This window comes from Talpa europaea (assembly GCF_964194135.1).
Source record: "Talpa europaea genome assembly, chromosome: 7".
NCBI lineage: Eukaryota > Metazoa > Chordata > Mammalia > Eulipotyphla > Talpidae > Talpa > Talpa europaea.
In genome coordinates this window covers 92,462,937-92,483,490 of record NC_140074.1, presented here as the reverse complement: position 1 = coordinate 92,483,490, position 20,554 = coordinate 92,462,937, and the positions used below count along the sequence as shown (strand labels likewise).

The 20,554-nt window shown below is 47.9% G+C and overlaps 1 protein-coding gene and 1 pseudogene across 2 annotated transcripts in view; one reads left to right on the top strand and one right to left on the bottom strand.

Annotated features, from left to right (window-relative positions):
* The window catches only part of LOC311173822 (large ribosomal subunit protein eL27-like), a 754,061-nt pseudogene that overhangs the window by 124,189 nt on the left and 609,318 nt on the right, over nucleotides 1–20,554 (top strand). The window lies entirely within an intron of this gene.
* Nucleotides 250–13,111, bottom strand: PFAS (phosphoribosylformylglycinamidine synthase; the record flags this gene model as incomplete). The annotated part of the gene is made up of 27 exons (XM_084236163.1): nucleotides 250–560; nucleotides 659–982; nucleotides 1,569–1,683; nucleotides 1,762–1,853; nucleotides 1,982–2,189; nucleotides 2,299–2,444; nucleotides 2,771–2,890; nucleotides 3,092–3,247; nucleotides 3,473–3,556; nucleotides 3,637–3,817; nucleotides 4,003–4,233; nucleotides 4,488–4,619; nucleotides 4,753–4,878; nucleotides 5,131–5,292; nucleotides 5,457–5,518; nucleotides 5,811–5,967; nucleotides 6,078–6,151; nucleotides 9,578–9,706; nucleotides 9,803–9,934; nucleotides 10,438–10,566; nucleotides 10,741–10,865; nucleotides 10,966–11,106; nucleotides 11,461–11,566; nucleotides 11,678–11,867; nucleotides 12,213–12,318; nucleotides 12,752–12,887; nucleotides 12,970–13,111. 27 exons carry the CDS (start codon nucleotides 13,109–13,111, stop codon nucleotides 250–252), a joined length of 4,017 nt encoding a protein of 1,338 aa, XP_084092289.1.

The window sequence follows — 20,554 nt, the reverse complement described above, 5'->3', positions numbered from 1 at the left end:
GATCACCTGCTATTTCTTGGGCTCATGAAGGCCAAAACATGTTAGAACAGAACTAGAAACAGATCCCACAGCTTAAGGCAAAGAATGGAAAGATTAATAAAATTAGATGAGCCCTTTTTGGGGCATTTTTGTCCTTGTTTGTCCAAGATACATTTGGAAATAATAGGGGGTACCTCTGAAGATAAAGGAGAGGACAGCAGATATCCCCTGGCACAAACCAAGAGGCCTAGATGAGTCTCCCTAGCCTGCTCAGCAGCCTCCTTCCAGGGTCCAGTTTCGAGCATTGATGAAGAGCTGAAGCCAGGGGGAGGTGGTCAGAGTGTCAAATGGAGGGGGCCGCCACGCCCACTGCCAAGGCCTCACAGCCCGCTCAGGGTGAGGCATGAGAGCCAGGTGGCGACCGTCAAGGGAACAGACACCAGCCACACCCCCTGGGGAACCATTGGGATTCAGGGGGTACTGTTCTGTGGGGTTCCCGTCATCATCTGCCCAGTGCAGTGGGGCCAAGCCCTTGGCCTCAAGCTGGGCTTGGAGTTCTGGAGAAGAAAATGCCATGTAACCTGTAAGGAAAGGAAAGGGAAAGTAAAAGCAAAGCTCCTTCATGTCCTTCACCCACCCCTGCCCTCAGACCCTTCCCCCCGTATTCTGGGAACCTGACCTTCCCCATGAGCACTCCACACAGGCAGCACGGCACCCTCCATTCCTCGTAGCATCAGGGCTGGTCCAGGCCCCACACGCACGCTGGTCCAGCGAGACTCAAAACGCCCAGACAGGTTGTGGCGCAGCAGAAGGCCAGGCTGGGTTGGCCAGGGGCCATGGTCCATTTCCCTTGTTTCCTCATTGGGGTCACCTCCCACCCAGCCCAGCAAAGCCAGCAGTTGACAGCCATTACACACGCCCAAGCTGAAGGTGTCTGGTCGCTTCTGGAAGCGCCTCAGCTCAGCCCCGGCCCGTGGATGAAAGGTCACAGCAGCTGCCCATCCTAGAAGGAGAGAGGGAAGTTGGGGTGAGACCTGGAATGAAAGAGACAGCTGTACTTCCATCCCAGCATGCACTGTTACACTCCTAGGACTGTCCCCCTCTGCAGAGCACAGGGCAAATTTAAGGGAAGAAATGGGTTTACTGGTTTAAAACAGATGTTGCCAACTCCTAGGCCAAAGATGGTCCATAAGCTTTTTTTCTTGGCCAGCAGAGCATTTTCAGAAGTTTTTATTCCATTGCCTAATATTTGAAAATAAGATTCATGTAAAAAATACAGGGATTTTTGCTTCACTGGGAAAACAAAAATCTGGTTATGTTGAGTCAGCTTTTCAACAGGACAATCTGCTGGAATTGGCTGCCCTTTTAGACAGAGTATAAGCTCTCATGGTTGGGACAGTGCCATCTCACCTGCAGCCTCATTCATGTTTCCTGCAGGTCTTCTGCTGGCATCTGGCCCAGAAAAATATACCCATTCTCCCCTGGACTGACAGAGATGAGAGGCCAATTCTCAGTCAAGCAAGGGGGGAGCTATGGCACCTTTTCAGAAATGTGTCAGGAAGGGAAGGAATAGAACTTTACACACCTACCTTTGGCAGAGCCCAGGACATCTGCATAGCTGAAGCCACCCACGAAGGCCACACCACAAAATGTGTCCAGCCCAATTGCCCCACAGCAGAGATCCTGCATGGTCACATCCCACACCTGGCAAGATGGGGAGGGGTAGGGTCAAAAAACAAACCATCTGAGCCCTGTCCCAACTCTGCCAGTCACCCTGCTAACCTCAAACCCAGCCATGTGGAATGCATCAGCCATCTCCCGGTCTCCATTACTGCCCTCTTCTCGCAATATGGCGACTCGGGGGGTGGGGCCACCTGGGGGGAAGAAGCAGCCCTGTGCCAGGGAACTATTTCCCTATGCCAAGCCCCTAGATACCTTTTCAAGGGTAGGCTTTCGGATTTAAAGTGCCCAAAAAGCCAAGTGGAGGCATACAATCCCTCACCAGGCTCATGGGGCACAGAAGCCTTGGGAAAGGTGGCTGGCAGGTAGTAGCTAGGCCCAATCCGCTCCCTCAGTCCCCGTTCTTCTTCTGCCACACAGAACGGTTCTGCCTGCAGCCGGTCCAGCTGGAAACTTGTGTCCTCCCAGAGGGCTCGCAGCTGACCAACAGATTCCTCCAGAACCTTAGACCCATTCACTGATACTTGGACCTGGAGAGAGAGTCACATCTTTTAGGGGCCAAGAGCAAGGATGCCCAAGCTGGACCTCCCTCAGGCTAGCAGAGGTGAAGCTGATCTGCACCGTTTTTCACTTCCTCACCATAGCATGGGGCCCAGCGTCACCCGTGCAGCCCAGTTCCAGGCAGTGGAGGCCAGCATCCCAGTAACGTTTCAGCACTTGGGTCAGATCTGGCTCTTGTACCTCCAGCACCAGACCCGGCTCCTCAGCAAACAGCACAGGCAGTACTAGGAGAGCCATGGGGGCATTAGGGTGACTAGGGTGCAGTCAGAGACTCGGAGGTGGAGTCAGGGGTATGGCTGAGGTTGCGGGGGCAGGAGACAAGGGTGAGGTAAGGTTTGGGAGAGTGGGACCAAGGATGTGGCACTAAGATCTGTGGGAGGTCTCAGAGGGGTACAGTCAGGAACAGTGGGTGCCACCTAGATGAGTAATCACAGATGAGAGCAAGGGTACAGGGAAAAAGGGATTGGGGATACTCCATTCTTGACAGGATGTGGGGCCTAAAGGGTGGGGCAGGCAGCCCAGGCCTGAGTCTAGACCACAGGCTTCTCACCATCGACCCCAGGAGCAGGCACGTCCACCTCTATCCCACAATTCCCAGCAAAGGCCATCTCTAGCAGGCAGGTAATAAGACCCCCATCACTGACATCATGGCCTGAACAAAGAAGGCGGTCTAGAGGAAGGAGAAAGAAAAAGTTCAGCAACCTCAATGCACCACCATCCCCATCCCTTCTGGAGAGTTGGTAGAGAGTATGTGAGAGAATGCAGGTGCACTCAGAGGCCCAGAGAGAAGGGCGTGTGTTCTTGCCTCACCCCACATTCTCAGCTAGGGAACACCTGCCCCATGCACCATCTCCCCCAGGGGCTTACTCACCTCTCAGTAGCCCCTGTGTGATGCTGAAGGCACGCACCAAGTTCTCAGGAAGGTCCAGATCGGGAGGCTGGTCACCAAGCTGAGAGAAGCACTGGGCGAGAGCTGTGCCTCCCAGTCGGTGCTGTCCAGGGCTCAGAGGCACGTAGAGCAGGTGGCCTGGGAGACAGGAAAGGCATGATAGAAGGGAAGCTCAGAAGAACCCCTCTCCACGATGAGCACAAACACTGAAGCTCCCAGCATGTGGTGAGACACATGAGCCACCAGTCACAGAAAGTACCACCATGCTGTGCCAACATGAGGGGGCCCAGAACTCACACCACAGACCCCAGTGGACGAAGATCTGTAATACACATTGCTGTGAGGAAGGGGCAGCATACATACCTCTCCCTCTAGGACGCTTGAGGTCTGGGGTCACAGTGGCTGTAATGTCTGGACAGACAGCATAGGCTGAGATAACCAGTGACCCTACCGAACAAGGAATATGAGTGAGGCACCCACATAGCCTTGCAGGTCCCAGTCCTCTACCTGTGGCCCCCAGACCTTACCAGGAGCCTGCACGGTCTCAGAGCCAACCCGGGCAGCCATGCTGAGGGAGTCCTTGCCACCATCCACCGCCACACCTAGGGCTTCCATCACTGCCACCATAGCCTCACAGGCATCAGCCAGAGCCGCGCCCTCCCCTGGGAGCTTAGCTGCCCACATCCAGTTCCCACTGCACTTCACATCCTAGAAGTAGCAGAGACTCAACATCAGAGGGGAAGGTAGAGGGAGGGTAGAGGGCCTGGGTTGGGGGAAGAGGGATGGGAGGTCAAGAGCACAAGAGCACAAGGGGTGAGGGGAGAAAAAGTGAATGGCAGTTGTGGACGTGTCCAAGGCCTAGAGCCCCAGGGCAGAAGCAGTGGGGGACTCACTCGGAGATCAGTGATGAGGGCAAACACCAGGTTGGTGAGAGCTTCAGCCACAGCCAGCCGGGCGGCAACCTTGGGGTCCAGTAGGCTCTTGACTGGCTGCTCTCCTAGGGCAGTGGCAGCCCCAACGAGCTCTTGATGACTCAGTGCCACAACTGCCACATCTGCCAGAGGGGTCTGTAGGGGCCCCACACACTGCTGCTGTGCCACCAGGCCACCCACGGAGCGGTCCACCTGCAGAACCAGGCAGGATTGGCAAGAGGCCACGGGACAGGGACACAGGTGGTAGAAGGTCTACTTTGGCCCGAACATGCAGACAAGAGCTCTATTCAGAGGGTGGATAACAGGGGATCAGACCAGTGGTATGGCTGTACTGTCCCTGTCACTTCCTCTTCGGGCCTGGTGAAGGCCACAGCAGTCCACAGGGACAGAAGGCCAAGAGAAGGTGAGCAAAGGGCTAAGGGGGCAGAGCAGGGGTACAGGGAGACCTTGTTGGTGAGGTAGCGTTTGCTAGCCACAGCAGGTAGCCTCAGAACCCGCTCTAGAGCTTGGCGCGTGCTCAGTCCAGGGGGCAAGGTCAGAGGCTGCAGCATAGGAGGATTCCTCTGGAGGAAAAACTCCTGCAACACAGATGATGACATGATGTGAGCAGCAGCCCTAGACAGATGACAACGTCCACATAGGGTAAAATGAGGTCTGAAATGCTGGGCTGGATAAGGGAGTGATGTAGTTCCTTCATCCCCACCTACATACCTTCTGAGGCATCTTGCCCAGCACCCAATCCAGCTCCAGGTCCACAGGGGTTGGGGGAGGCCCTGAGGGGGCATCGCCTTGGCCATTTCTTCCCACAGGGCACTCCCGATCATCCACCAACACTATCTAGAGACCACCCAGAGAGAATAGACTATTAGGGAATACTTTGAGAGCAGAAACGCTCTTTACACCTTGTTTGGTTCTCCCTGTTGAGTCGCCACCCCTTACAATCCCTCACCGTCCTATTCCCCACAGCATGCTTGCCACCAGCTCCCGTCTTCCTCTCATCTCATTCTCTTAATGGCTCTCCCTCTGGCTGTACTTAGGCAGTGCAAACCCACTCACAGCACCTGTTACTGACACCCTGGGTCAACTCACTCTCTTATCTCCAGTGATGTTGCCCACAAAGCAAACTGGGCAGCGTTCCCGGGCACTGACACGATTCAGGAAGTCCCGGTTGAGGGGCCTCAGCAGAAGTGCATTTGACTCCTGGTATTCAGCCCCCCATATTTCCAGGGCATTCAGAGTTGGGTCTCCAAGCTGCACATCCATGAGGGAGGAGGAAAGAGATGGGTCAGTTCTTATCAAGTCTCAAGATCATATTAAGAGTGGGAGAAAAAAAAAAAAGAGTGGGAGAAAGCTGGAGGGGAGAGCTGGGGCGGGTAACGCAGGGAGATAGCCAGATTCCAGGGAATGAGACCTACCTGGAAGCGGCTGGTGTAAATGATGGCCCCAGCTGGGTCACTCAATTCTTTCAGGACATTGCCTGGTGAGAGGGTTTGCAGAGAGGAGGCAATCTGGTCATGATTACCATCAGGGAAACAAGGGGCAATCCCAGCCTCCGAAGGAAGCCCTAATTCCGGGTGTCTTTACATGAATTATACCACCAAACATCGCTTGGCTATAAGCTTCCACCCCCAGCTGCTTAGAATGTACAGAGGGTAAAATATGGGGCCCAGAGTTAGGCATGTGGGTTGCAGACACTAACAACTCTCCTTAAATCAAACATGGCAGGACTCCAGGTAGGCCTGGTCCTTTGTCTGAACCCCTTCTCTCACCATTGCCACCAGCACCCTGGTCATGAAGACTGCAGATGGGGTTTTCTTTAGGGGATTCTACACAAGCCCGGATCACACGGTTCATCTTCTGTTCCATCTCTGGGTCTCCCCGCTGTACAGCCCCAAAGTCCAAATCACTAGCATTATCTCCTTGCACCTGGGGAAAAATATGGCAGTTTAGCTTAGGAGGCCAGAAGCTTAGATCCCGTGCATGTATGGGGCTCCAGTGACACCATGGAGTCTGTGTCTGAAGCTATTCTCACTTACCTGCACAGATGAAGCAGCTCCACCACCAACTCCAATCCTGTAGACAGGACCCCCAACCTTTACAACATCCATGCCTGTAAGGAAGGAAGGTAGAATTAAAACACTGGGGAGCCACCAGGAGAAGAGTACAAAGACGTATAAGGATAAAGGGAAGCTGATATTAGGCTGCCTGTTCTGCTCCCCACTCTGCCCCTGGTGAATCCTTTAACCCCCTGCACATCCGGCATGTATCCCAGTTCTACACAAAAATAAAATCTTTTTTTTTTTAAAAGGGAAATTGATATTAGGGGAAAGCAATTAAAATTACAAATGTCCATTTCAACGAATTTATCCTCCAGATTTATTCAGACAAAATCACCTATGTACTGGGCCTCCCTGGTGGCCTAGGGTTAAGTCTTAGCACTATCACTGCTAAGGCCTGATCTTGAACCCCAGTCAAGATCACTGTCTTGCCCACTGCTCCCCTTAGCAGTGTATTTCAGTAGATTCGCCTGTTCTGCTCCCCACTGTCTCTGGTGAATCCTCTCACCCCTCACACTTCTGGCCTGTACCCCAGTTCTTCTACACACACACACACACACACACGTCAAAATCACCTATGTACAAAACCAAACATTACAACATTATTTGTATTACCAAAAATAGGAAATCTAAATGCTGAAAGTGGATTAAATGAATTGTGGTATACCTATATGATGAAAAACTAATCCACCAAAAAAGAGAATTACATATGAAAGAATATGATTTCATCAACACAAAAGGATCTCCAATAGCTTACTAAATGAAAAAAGTGTACAGAAGCATGCATACCCATTTATAACAATGTGGGATTGGTGATTAAATGCTATCAAAAATAAAAATTAGTACATGCTCTTATGTTACTTCACAAATGTTACATTTGCAAAAAACAAAATTTATACGGAAAGGTGAGGAAACTAGATCAAAACAATCTCAAAAAAGAACAAAACTGGAAAACTCTCAATTTCTGCTTTTAAAATCTCCTATGGGGCCTCCCTGGTGGCGCAAGGGGTTAAGACGCAACCTAGGAAGCTCACTGCAGCCACTATAGTGCAAGCTCGATCCCGGGTCAGGGAGGTAACCCATATGGTGCAGCAGATCTCTCCTGACTTGCTAGCTGCTCCCCTCAGCAGTGTATTTCAGTCAATCTGCCTGTTCTGTTCCCTACTATGTCACTGGTGAATCCTCTCACTCCCCAACACTCTGGCCTGTACCCTGGTTCTTGTATGTATAAATAAATCTTAAAAAAAAAAAAAATCTCCTATAAAGTTACAGAAATCAAGGCAATGGTACTAAGATAAGGGTAGAAATAAGATCAATGGAATAAATAGAACTGTGATTTCATAAATCAACCTATACATCTGTGGCCATTTGATTTTTGACAGGTGTCCCAAGTCCAATGGGGACAAGAATAGTCAATTCAAAAAGTGATATTAGGACAACTGGATAGCCACATGTGAAAGAATAAAGATGGACCCCTACTTCACACCATATACAAAAATTAATTCAAAAAGTATCAGACACTTAAATGTAAAAGTCAAAAGCTATAAAAGTATTATAAGAAAACATTCCAGTAAAACTTTGTGACCTTGGATTAGGCATGGTTTCCTAGACATGATACCCAACCACAAGCAACAATAACAAAATAAATACACTGGACTTTATTAGATTAAAAATGTCTATGCTTCAGAGGACACGATGAGAAAAAGTATAAAGGAAAATCATAGAATGGGAGAAAGTATTTGCAAATGCAAATATTTGCATACTCAGATACATAAAGAACTCTTACAACTCCAGCAAAGAAGACAAGTAACCCAATTTTAAAGTGGGTAAAGAATTCAAACAGACATTTCTCCATACACAAATGGCCATCAAGCATATGAAAAGATGCTCAACATCTTTAATCATTAGGGAAAGGCAAATCAAAGCCATAAGAGATACTACTTCATATCCACCATAATGGCTACAATCAGATAACAAGAATTGACCAATATGTGGAGAAATTGAAACCCTCATTATGTTGCTGGGAATGGGAAACAGGATGTAAATGGCACAGTTGCTTTGGAATAGACTATGGTAGTATTTCAAAAAAATAGCTACCATGTAACCCGCAATTCTATTCCTAGCTATATACCCAAGAGAAATAAGAACATATGTACATGGAAAAACATATACACAAATGTTTACATTTATCAATTGATGAATGGGTTTAAAAAATGTGATATAATCTGTATAGTAGATTATTCAGTCATAAAAAAGGAATGGAGCCTCCCTGGTGGCGCATCGGTTGAGCGCTGGGCTGTGAAGATGCCCGCAGCCTCTGCAGCGCTGGTTTGATCCCTGGCTGCCGGCGAGGGTCCCACATGGCACGCAGACCTCTTCTGCCGCACCCGCTGCTCCCCTCAGCAGTGTGCTTTGTCGGTCTGCCTGTTCTGCTCCCCACTCTGGCTCTGGTGAATTCTCTCACCCTCCCGTGCTTCTGACTGTGCCCAGTGCTTGTATGAATAAATAAATTTTAAAAAATCATTAAAAATATAAAAAATAAAAAAGGAATGAAGTAACTATATATACAACATGGGTGAACCTCAAAGATGTTAAGCTAAGTGAAATCAGGTAGTCACAAAAAGGCTATCTACTGTATGGTTTTATTTATATGAAATGTCTTGAATAAGCAAATCCATAAACACAAAAAGTAGATTAGTAACTGCCAGAGACTGAGGGAAGGGGCATGGAGAATGACTGCTAATAAGTACTGAGGTGATAAAAAATATCCAGGAATTAATGGTAATTGGTGCACAACTTTGCAAAGATACTAAAAGTCGCTGATTTATGCTTTACGAGAATAAACTTTATGATACATGAATCACATTTCAATAAAGTGGTTATTTAAAAAAAAAAAGAATACACATGCTATTTGTTTTTAAAAAAAGGAGCAAATATATGTATGGGTCTGTTTATATATGTAAGGAATACCTCTGACAGTTACAAAGGTGACCTATTAATATTGATTATCTCTAGGGAAGAAATCGGGTGGAGGCAGGTCAGGAAAGGAGTTTTTAAAAGCTTTACACCTTTCAAATTCTGAACCATGTGACTGGATCACCTATTCAAAAAATTACACTTGGTCTTTACCTTGATTCTACCACAGCACCTAGCAGAGTACTCAGCCCCCCATGAGCACTCAATAAATAAGCTAGTAAATTAGAACCCCTAAACACAGCAGGTACTGAATAAACACTGGCTGCCTTGACATAGCAGGCTGGATCCTTGCCATGCAGAGGTAACCCCGGAAGGACACAGAAGCAATATAATCTGAGAATGTTCTATTAGCTTAAAGCCCTGTCCTGCCTTGAAAACTATATTGAGGCAAAAGCTGGGAGATTAAAAACCAACCACTGAAGTGTGCTCTAAATTCCTTTCCTGCACTACCACATGCTCAGGAAAAGGCTAGGTGGATTTGGAGAAAGGTGGCAGGCTCTTACCTGGCTCTGGGAGCTCCTTGCTCACATGTTCAGCTTCCATGGACCCAATACCCCCACTAAACATGATGGGCTTGATCCACTCACGCCGCTGGCCATCTGGGAGCTGGAGGCCTAAGGAGCGGGCAAAACCTAGAGCAAAGACATCAGAGAGAAGGGACAGGATCACATACCCTACCGACCTCTGGGACTAAGTATCCCAATCTCCCCCATATCCCCCAGTCTCACCAGCCAGGACTGGTTCCCCAAACTTGTTGCCATAGTCAGAAGCTCCATTACTGGCCTCAATGGCAACCTCCAGGGGCTTGGCAAAGTTCCCAGGATACTGAAAGCTTGGGTTCTCCCAGGGCAAACTGTAGCCTGGGAGGTAAAGAGAAAACAAATGGACTGTAAAGAGAGAAAATATGGGAGCCAGGGTCCTACAAGAAGAGTCAAAATCATCAAGGACCACCTGCATGGGCAGACTGTGCCATTTCAGGAAGTCCCATGTTAGGAAGATGCAAGCCTGCAATTCAGCAGTGATCTTGTGCCCTACGTCCTACACCAGCCTTCCCTCTAACTCTTTGGATCAGAATTCTCAAGACTTTTATGAAATTGAATTTTGGTGGCAGGTGGTGGTTATAAGATCCAACTAGTAGATATTCTTGCTGAGAAGATGCAAGCCTATAAGGAAAATTACAGTTCTGTAAAAGCAGTCTAGAGACCTGGTTCTCCCATGGTCTGTAGTCCTCATGACCATGGTCAGTGAAAGACCAGCTACTCTAGAGCCCTCCCTCTCAAGAAATGCTACCCAAGATGACCCTATGCTGAAGACATAAAAGAGTTCAGTGCTAGGAAAAGAAATCTGGAGGGGGAGATGGGACCTGGGATGTGCAGATTTCCAAAGCAATAGCCAGCAGTGCCAGCTACTACGTGGGCTCCACGGCCTGTACTCTGGACATCTCGGATCCGACCCCCAGTGCCAGTGGTCGCACCGCTGAAGGGGGCTACACCTGTGAAGAGAGGGCGGAGAGACATGGGTACTGAGGAGACAAACCTCAGCTCTGACAACCCCATCAAAAATCAGACCAGCCAACCTGACTGTATTTCCCAGGTTTAACCATGAGGCCTAGGATCTTCACCCTACCCTACTCTCTCTGATCTATCCTCCCTGGCACCCAGCTTACCTGTAGGGAAGTTGTGGGTTTCTGCTGTGAAGACAACATGTCTCAGCCCCTGCTGTTGCCGGAAGCAGCTTGGCCGTGTAGGGTTCTCAGGCCGTAGGAATTGAACTTTCTTCCCCTGGATTGCACTATGGACACATTCATTCTCAATTTAATGCAACTGCACTTAACCCACCAGGGTTCCCCACCCCTGGGCCTAAGGTCACCCCAGTCTCAGGCACAGCCCACCTGCTGTTATCACAGAACTTGAGGATGTTGTTGGGGTTGGAGGATGCCTGGGTACTCATGATGGTTTCAAACAGTGAGTGTGCCAGCTCCTGCCCATCCACATGGAGTCGGCCCTTGAAGAACCAGTGTCGGCTGTGCTCACTGCAGAGGGTGAAGCAGGGAGGCAAAGACAGGGTGGAAACATGGAATCATTTTCTCAGACTTGGCCTAGTCTTCTCAACAGCATGAGCAGCAGTTACAACAAACTCATACTTAGATAACTGTTCAAGATATATTCTAGCAAGTCACAATCTTCAAACATTCTGTTCTTATGGATTGTTCAGATGTCCAGATCCAATGTGAAGACAAAACCAATATTTGAATATAGACTACAGGGTGAATGGGAAGCCCAGACTCTCAGACTCTGGGAGACTCCTAGGCCAAGAAGGTGAGTTGCTATGGATTTCCCTTTCAACCTCCAGCCCTCAGACATCAGAATATCCCCATTCTCCCCACCTATTGGACTGTGCCAAGTCAAAGGCTTCCACGGTGCTGGGGTTTCGCTGCAGTTCCTGGAAGCGCTTGGTATAGAAATCCAAGTCCCAGGAGTCTAGGGCCAAACCTAGGAGACAAACCCCAGGAGAGCTGACTATAGGACTCAGGTTGCCAGATCCCAGTTCTCAGCATCCTTCCTAGCCTGGACTGGGCCTTCCTCCCAGGGACCCCTGCTCACCCAGCTCCTGGTTGGCTTTCTCCAAGGCTAGCCGGCCCTCAGCCAGTATGTTGATGTGGCTGTTAAGAGGTGTTGGCATGCTACCAAGAGAGAAGCTCTGGATGGGATTGGGAAAGTGCTGCTCAGTCATCCGGTCATGCAGGGTAGCCAGAGCAATGGCTTCCATCTCAGATGAAGGGGGATGAGCAAACTGGGGATAAAGACACAGAAAGGGAAGGGATGGAAAGTAGAAGAAAAGACAAAATGGTCCACTCTCAGTCCTCCCAGGCATGCAGGCCCAGCCCCCTGCGGCCTATATAGCACCTCTGATCAGATTAGAAATGCCTTCCAGGCATGATGCCAGGATGTACAAATTAGTAAAGGAGCAAAGACTAGATTTCTGTTCCCTTCACCCCTTGACCAGGTGACCTTAGGCAGTGAACCATATGTAAACAGGCCAGGCCTAAGGTCAGGAGCTCCTCTTCCTGCTTCTCCCATCATTTCCCTCACTCTCTTATCTTTGGTCCACCTCCGCTATGATCACCTATCACCTCACCGAGAGCAGGTAGCGCCGGGTAATCTCCACTCGATCCACAGCCCCCAGCCCAGCAGAACAGCACACTGACACGATGTTTGTGGATGTTGGGGTGGAGAAGTTCAGCCTGAGGAGTGGGATGAATGGTTATGACCTGAGAACCAGTAGATGTATCTATCAGCATTTAATCTTCCAACTCTACTCCCTGGCTATGGGCCTCTGGTCTCCCAATTGAAGCACTAAGAAATCTACTTTCAAAGGTTCCTCAAATTAAGCCATACCTGTTTTTCTGTCTTTCATCAAAATGCTTTTATTTCAATTTTCAGAATGCAACCTGTTATACTTCTAGAATATGCCTGGGAACTAGCGTAGTCTTCAAAGACATTTTCCCACACGGGAAAGGCATGATATGGTTTTTTAGGCAGGTAAAAGGAAGGAATGAAGGAAAAACAAATCTCTCAAGGATCACAAGGGGAGGAAGAACAGAAGGGGTGAGCAGTGTTTGGAAGGGTGATGTGCCCCTGAACATGAGATGAGTTGCCCCAAGCCAAGACACTTGCCTGGGCCCAACCTCCAACAGTAGGTCACTGGAACCAGGAAGGAGCCAGGACTTCTGAGCAACATCATCTTGGAATAAGGGGCAGCCAAACAGCCACGTCAGCTTCTTCATTTCCTCAGTGCTTGGGAGGGACTTAGCTGCAGGGAGAGAGGGCAAGGACCTGAGACTGTGCCCCTGGCTCTGCAGTACCTCCCTCAAGAACCCGATACCTGGTCCAACCTGTCCAGTTCACATTGTAGCACAGCTCAGTCTTGACACCCCGGAGCTCTGGCAGTTTTCCTTGCAGCTTTCTTCGAGTGCATCCAGAGGCTGCCCCCTCATGGCCAGAGGGACGGACATAGAAGTGAAGGACTGAGGACATCTCTGTGGGTGTCCCTGTTGGAGAGATGAACTAGGTTCTTAGATAATAACATTATAGCCTATCTGTTGAGTCGAATTCAAGTTTTTTTTTTTTTTTTTAAGATTTATTTATTTATACAAGAACTGGGGTACGGGCCAGATGTGAGGGAGGGTGAGAAGATTCACCAGAGACAGAACAGGGAGCAGAACAGGCAGACTGATGAAATACACTGCTGAGGGGAGCAGCGGGCGAGATAGGAGAGGTCTACGGTGCCATGTGGGACCCTCACCGGCTGGCCGGGATCCAACCGGCACTGCAGAGACTGCGGACAGCTTCACAGAGCAGCGCTCAACTGCCTGTGCCACCAGGGGAGGCCCTCTTTTTTTTTTTTTTTTTTTAAAGATTTATTTTTATACAAGACTGGGGTACAGGCCAGAGGTGTGGGAAGGTGAGAAGATTCACCAGAGACAGAGCAGGGAGCAGAACAGGCAGACGACAGAAATACACTGCTGCAGGGAGCAGCGGGCGCAACAGGAGAGGTTGTTTGCTTCGCCATGTGGGATCCTCGCTGGCTGGCCGGGATTGAACCCACACTGCAGAGGCTGTGGACAGCCTCACAGCGCGGCGCTCAACCCCCTGCGCCACCCGGGAGGCCCTCAAATTCAAGTTTCAAGAACAGCTGAGGCTTTGGAGGCATTAGGGTGGGGTAGAGGAAATAGGGGTATTCAGAGATATGGTTACCTGAAGAATGTAGCTTTGGGGGTTTCACCTAATCCTACAAAATGTATGCTTTCGTAATGGGGGATCAGGGTGTGCATACATCATTAACACATGTCCCTTGAACACATGCACTTTGCTGGGCCCCAGGCATGATGTTAGGAACACAGCTGTGAACAAGACAAAACCACGTCTTCCTCATTGAGCTTATATTTTATTGATGGAGACAGAAATAGGAAAGTACCAAGACATTTCCAGTCTAGAATGGTCAAGACCAAAAGAGTGTGGGAACCACCCTAGTACTTAAGGAGTAAGAAAAGACTTTCTGAAAGCAATGAAATCAGAGTATAAACCCAGAAGATGAGCTGGGCTGAAGTCAAATGATAGTTCCTCTACTTCAATGCTTTAAAATATTATGTTCTGGCCCTCCCTTGCGGCGCAGGGGTTAAAGACTCAGCACTATGAAGGTATCCAGCCACTGCAGCATGAGTTCAATCCCCGGCCAGGGAGCTGACCCACATGGCACAGCAGACCTTTCCTGTTTCGCCTGCTGCTCCCCTCAGCAGTGTCAATTTCAGCCAATCAGCCTGTTCTGCTCCCCACTCTGTCTCTGGTGAATCCTCTCACCCACCCCCAACCCATGTACCTCGAGCCTACACCCCAGCTCTTACATGCATAAATAAATCAATCTTTTTAAATTTAAAAAAAAAATATGTTCCTGCTTAAGGTAAATCCAAAGCCTTGAACCTGATGTTCAATGGCTCCCCACATCTCTCTCTGATCAACTTTCTAACTTTTGATCCCTTTTTTTTTTCCAGCAGAACCCTGGCTTTACACACCAAACCCTGCCTAGGCCCCTCTGCACTCCTTTGCCCCAATTCATGCCTACCCCCACGCTATCTAAAGCCTTCCCACTCAAGACAAGCACAGGTTTCTCCAACTCTGGGAAGTACTCCTCACTGCCCCAATGTTCAGGGACACTTCCCTTCCAGCAGGGCTGAGGGCTTCTGATCTGCACCATTTATTCAGCCATGACTACACACACAGGGATCACAGGATCAAGTCACTACCATCATAGACTAATACACAGGCTTCCAGACCAGTACCCCTCATTCCAGTCAGAATCACAATCTACTTGCCACACTGTCAGCATATATGATATCATGTCTTCTAATCACACATGGTATGACCTTCCAACTCAGTATCCTGGCTTATTCAGTCTCCCTCTCCAACCCTATCTCATAACACTTGCCTTCTCACCCTCTAAATACCACAACTGTTTCTTTTCTATTCCTCTAATTTGCCAAGCTCAGTTCCAGAGGTATTTTTGTCACCCTGATAATCTGCACAGATTTCAGTTGCAATCACATTCTTTTTCTTAAAAAAAGATTTATTTATGCATACAAGAACTAGGGTACAGGCCAGAGGTGTGGGGGGTGAGAGGATTCACCAGAGACAGAGTGGGGAAAAGAGCAGGCAGATTGACTGAAATACACTGCTGAGGGGAGCAGCAGGCGAATCAGGAGAGGTCTGCTGCACCATGTGGGTATCTCCCTGGCCAGGGATCAAACTCATGCTGCAGTGGCTGCAGACAGCATTATAGGCTGCGCCCTAAATCCTTGTGCCACTAGAGAGGCCCCACAATCCCATTCTTGAAAAGGACTTCCTTGACCAACTGCTGTGAAGAAGCCTATTTTTATTTCCTTCATAGTACTGGTCATCATCTGGCATTTTAATTTTTAGTTCTACCTCCCCCACTAGAACATCTTCATGTGAGCATGTACTGTGGTTGTTTTATCTTCATTGGAATACCAAAGCTTCGAATACTTGAGGCTTAAAAAGGAAAAACTTTAAAACTTGTTGACTAGATGTACCCTTGATTCCCATCACTCACCAGCGCCCTTTCCCCTCCCCATTCAGGCCTCATTTCACTAAAGGAAGCTCTTTCCAGATCTGTCCGGATATCTCCCTTTCTCAGGGCACCCCAACCCAGGTTGACCACCCTTTCCAAAATTAAGTCCCTGACAACAGTCCTCCATACCGTAATTCCTTCACAGGAATTATCAAAATAAACCTTTTGATTTTGGTTTATCATTTCCATTGATACAGAAAGACGCAGGGTTGTTTGCATAACAGCTGTATCCCCAACTACTTGTCTGGTCCCTGAAATAAAGTAAGCGGTCGATAGGTTGCTTGGTTCAATAAATTAATTGGGAAAGTGGCCGAATTACGTGGGACCCACTTTGCAGGGCGTTCCACACAGTTCACAGGAAAGATCATACGAATGGACCGTTAATGGAACTACTAAGGTGGTCTGAATCTGGCTTAGGATAGGTAGCGAAGAGGTGGAGCAAGCAGGGAATACCACGGAAAAGCCATACCCTCGTGCAAGCAATGTCCTGGGGTCAGGAGACTCGAATAGTGGCGCGCTAATGCGTCATCCGTGTGCGCCGTTTGCAGAGGCGGAACCTAAAGTCGCCCTGCCCTCTTCCTGACCTTTCTGATTTGATTCCTGCACTCGTTGGTTTCTCTCACTTCAGGCAGTCCCGGGCTCCACCCAACACCTATCTTTCAGCTCCTTCTGGGAGTCTTAGTTTGCTCAGTTTCTGGTTCTGTCTCCTCCATATGTTAGCACTCCCTGTGCACCGTAAGGCAGGAGGCAGGAGATGTCTGCTGCGCCGTGTGGGTTTCTTCCTGGCCGGCCGGGGATTGAACTCGTGCTGCAGAGGCTTTGGATTGCACCATGGTGCTGTGCTTAACTTCCAGATTTCAATATAGTTAATTCCAGAGTTATCCCTTTGGCCCTGATCCCTCTTCTTGTTAGGGGGAAATGATGTCCTGAGATAATCCCATGCAGGCTTTGTGGACCCCACCCCCACTCCAGACTAAAGCCATCAAGACATTGGGAAAGATAAATCCCATCACCACCAAGGGGAAGGTGGCCCGAACCTGAGGGTGGAGTTGGGCAGCCAGGTTGGATATAAAAACCAAACACGTGAGCCTTGGGGTCGCTGGCTAGTGATCGCTCGCCTCCTGGCTTTACCGCTCCTGGCTGGCGGCCAGCTCTCAGAGCGCCATTTTGGGATTCCTGATCGGTGGATCGGGTAGGACTCATTTAAAACTTTGTCTCCCACTTTTCTCCCAGAGCTGTACATTTCCTCATTTCCCTTTTCCTTGTAAATAAACCTTTATTAACCTTTCAAAAAAAAAAGAAAAAGAAAAGAAAAAAAAGAAGAGAAAAAAATTTATTTTTTTTTTTTGAAAGGTTAATAAAGGTTTATTTACAAGGAAAGGAAAAATAAGGACATGTACAGCTCTGGGAGAAAAGTGGGAGACAAAGTTTTAAATGAGTCCTACCCGATCCACCGATCAGGAATCCCAAAATGGCGCTCTGAGAGCTGGCCGCCAGCCAGGAGCGGTAAAGCCAGGAGGCGAGCGATCACTAGCCAGCGACCCCAAGGCCCACGTGTTTGGTTTTTATATCCAACCTGGCTGCCCAACTCCACCCTCAGGTTCCGGCCACCTTCCCCTTGGTGGTGATGGGATTTATCTTTCCCAATGTCTTGATGGCTTTAGTCTGGAGTGGGGGTGGGGTCCACAAAGCCTGCATGGGATTATCTCAGGACATCATTTCCCCCTAACATTCTGACTGTGATACAACATTTCTAGCTGCCCCTGGACAAGCACAGCCTGTTCAAAATCATCAGATCAGAGGCAGTTCACAATCCACACTTCCCTCCCTCTGACTGACCAAGCACACTTTTCCTTAATATCCTCCTCCTTGACCACCTTTCCTTTAAGATCCTTATTAAATCAAGCCTAGTCTACTTCAGTGGCCTCTTGTTCTCTCCTGCACTCCTCATTTGGTCCTACATACTGCCACCAGATTAAGCTCCTGACATTTAAATCATACCAGTGGTGGCAGGAGAGGTGGGGGTGGGGGTGGGGGATGCAGCAGATCAAATACTGCTTTCTCTTACCACTGTAACCTAAGTTCCACGCACCCATGAATTATCAAAAGTAAATCCCAGAATACAGGGCACATCTCATGGACTGGATAAATACAGGGTGTCTTCCAGAGTTGAGAAAATACTGAAAGCAAAAAGAATAATTAGGTTTGCGACTTTGACTAGATTTTGGCTAGTGTTTTAACAAGGTGGCCAGAATCTGACTCGAATGAGAAAAAGCTTTCAACTTCTCTGTGGGATTTGTTATTTTGACAGTAGGGAAGGAACCCATCTCTGATGTAATAATGGGAAATAATTGCAAACAAAAGAACCCGGCATCAAAGTACACAACTAGTCCATTCAATAGGTATAGAGAGCTTTTATCAAATGTGAAGTTGAATTAGAGGATACCATACCTTGTAGAATTTAAGTCTTTATTTTCCTATTAAATGACTAAAGCATTCTTATTGTCTACAATGTTTATACTTACTGTTGATTCCATCTTGTTCTAAAAACAATTGGAAGCTGCTATAAATGCACAAGGGTTTAAAATGTTCCTTTTTCACTTTACGTTTTTACTCTCTTCTCCCCTCTAGCCTCACTGACTTTCTTGTATTTCCACCACATCGTCTTTGTGCTTATCGTTCCCCTGGCCATTTTTTCTCTTTGAGTTCTATCATTTGATCCTTTATCTCTTTTTTTTCCCCTACATTTTTTTTTTAAGATTTTATTTATTTATTTATTTATTTTATTTATACAAGCACTGGGTACAGTCAGAAGCGCGGGAGGGTGAGAGAATTCACCAGAGCCAGAGCCAGGAGCGGGGAGCAGAGCAGGCAGAAGGACCGAGGTACACTGCTGAGGGGAGCAGCGGGCGGCAGGAGAGGTCTGCGCGCCATGTGGGACCCTCCTCTGGTGGCCTGGGAGCAGCCGGGGATCGAACTGGCGCTGCAGAGGCTGCGGGCAGCTTTGCAACCCAGCGCTCAACCGCTGCGCCACGGGGGAGACCCTCCCCTACATTTTTAAAGGCCACGTTCGCTAGGAAAATTAAGAAAGAGAGGCACCTGTACAGTCACAGGCAGGCAAGAGAGCTCTGAACCTTTATATCTTTCCCTTTATATCTTTTCTGGTTCTGTCTCCTCCACAACCGTGTCTGTCTCTGGTGAGTTCTCTGCACTCTGGCCTGTACCCCAGCTCCTGAATGCATAAATAAATAAATCTTTAATAAATAAATAATGGTTATTTCAAAAAAGAAAAATTGGATAATTTACAAGTCTGTTAGGCAGGAAATAGGGTCTAGTGATTCTCACTCAGGACATTCACCAGACCGGACATTATCTGAGATTGAGACTGACCAAGTCATTATAAAGTAGAAAGTAGCATTTTCTTCCCTGATGATGCAAGACAAGGTCATCTACCCACACTGTGAATCCCTATCTTTAAGAAGGAACCTCTCCCCAGTGCATACTTTAGATGAAATAAAGTTTCACACTAACACAACTCTTTAGGCTAACAACCTTTAAAGTGAATATGGAATCCATCATGAAGAGATCACAGGCACAAGGAACTCACATGTTTGAGATGGAATGACTTCATGGAAAGAAGAGTAAACAAAGAATGTTACAGCCCAAATGCCCAAAAATAGATGACTGGATCAAGAAGATGTGGTACATATATACCATGGAATATTACTCAGCATTCAAAAAAGATAAACACATGCAATTTGCAGCAACATGGATGGCACTGGAAGGGATCATGCTCAGTGAAATAAGCCAAAAAGAAAAATACCGGATGGTCTCACTCATAGCAGGAATCTAGAAAACTTAAATAAGGGACCAGGAAAATGAATAACTATAAGAAAGTGAAAATCAAAATCAACAAAAAACTATGAACCAGAGACACTTTTTGGGGGGTGGGGGGCGGGAGGGGAAGGATTGGGGTCAGAATGGGGGGGTTGCAATTGTATGGGGAATATAAAAATAAAATTTATTATAAAAAAACAAAGAATGTTAGCCCTTTAATTATACTGGGTTAAAACTGCTTAAATAGAGCCTCCACCTGCTCCTCAGGGAGCAGCATACAGACCCTGTCTCTGATGCTGACTCTCTTATGCTGAACTGCACAAGATTTACTAAGTTCTTCCTTGGTACCTACAGGATTAGTCTCTATTATGTCTACTTTTCAGTGAGCTCAAGAACCCAGAGTCCGGTAACATAGGTACTGACAGTTAAGTGGGAGAAGAGTTAAATAATTAAAGCAATTAACTAAGGCCATAACCTAAATATGACAGAATGTTCTGGTTGTATTAAGGAAGAAATACTTCTCTCGCGTAACAAGATCAAGTAGCTCCGAAAGTTGCTTAGGAGTTACCAAGCAGGCCCACTGTATTTGAATTCCTGAAGTCCCGCTGTTATAGGGCAGTCCTGATATTGAACGGGTTGCCTGGCTGTGGGTCCTCACCCGCGCTTACAAGGGACTTAATACTCCACTACAGGCACACACAAAAGATTAATAAAAGGTTTATTTACAAGAGAAAAAGAAATAAGGAAAATGTACAACTCAGGGAGAAAATAGGGAAATAAAGTCTTTAATGCGTCCTACCCGATCCGCCGACCTGGAAACCCAAAGTCACTCTCAGAGCTGGCCGGACGCTGCGAGCTGATGGAGAGCCAAAATGGGGAACCCCCCCCCCCAGCCCACGTGTCTGGCTCTATATCAACCTGGCTGCTTAACCCCACCCTCAGGTCCCAACCACCTACCCTTGGGTGGGGATGGGATTTGGAGTTCCCAGTGTCTTTGG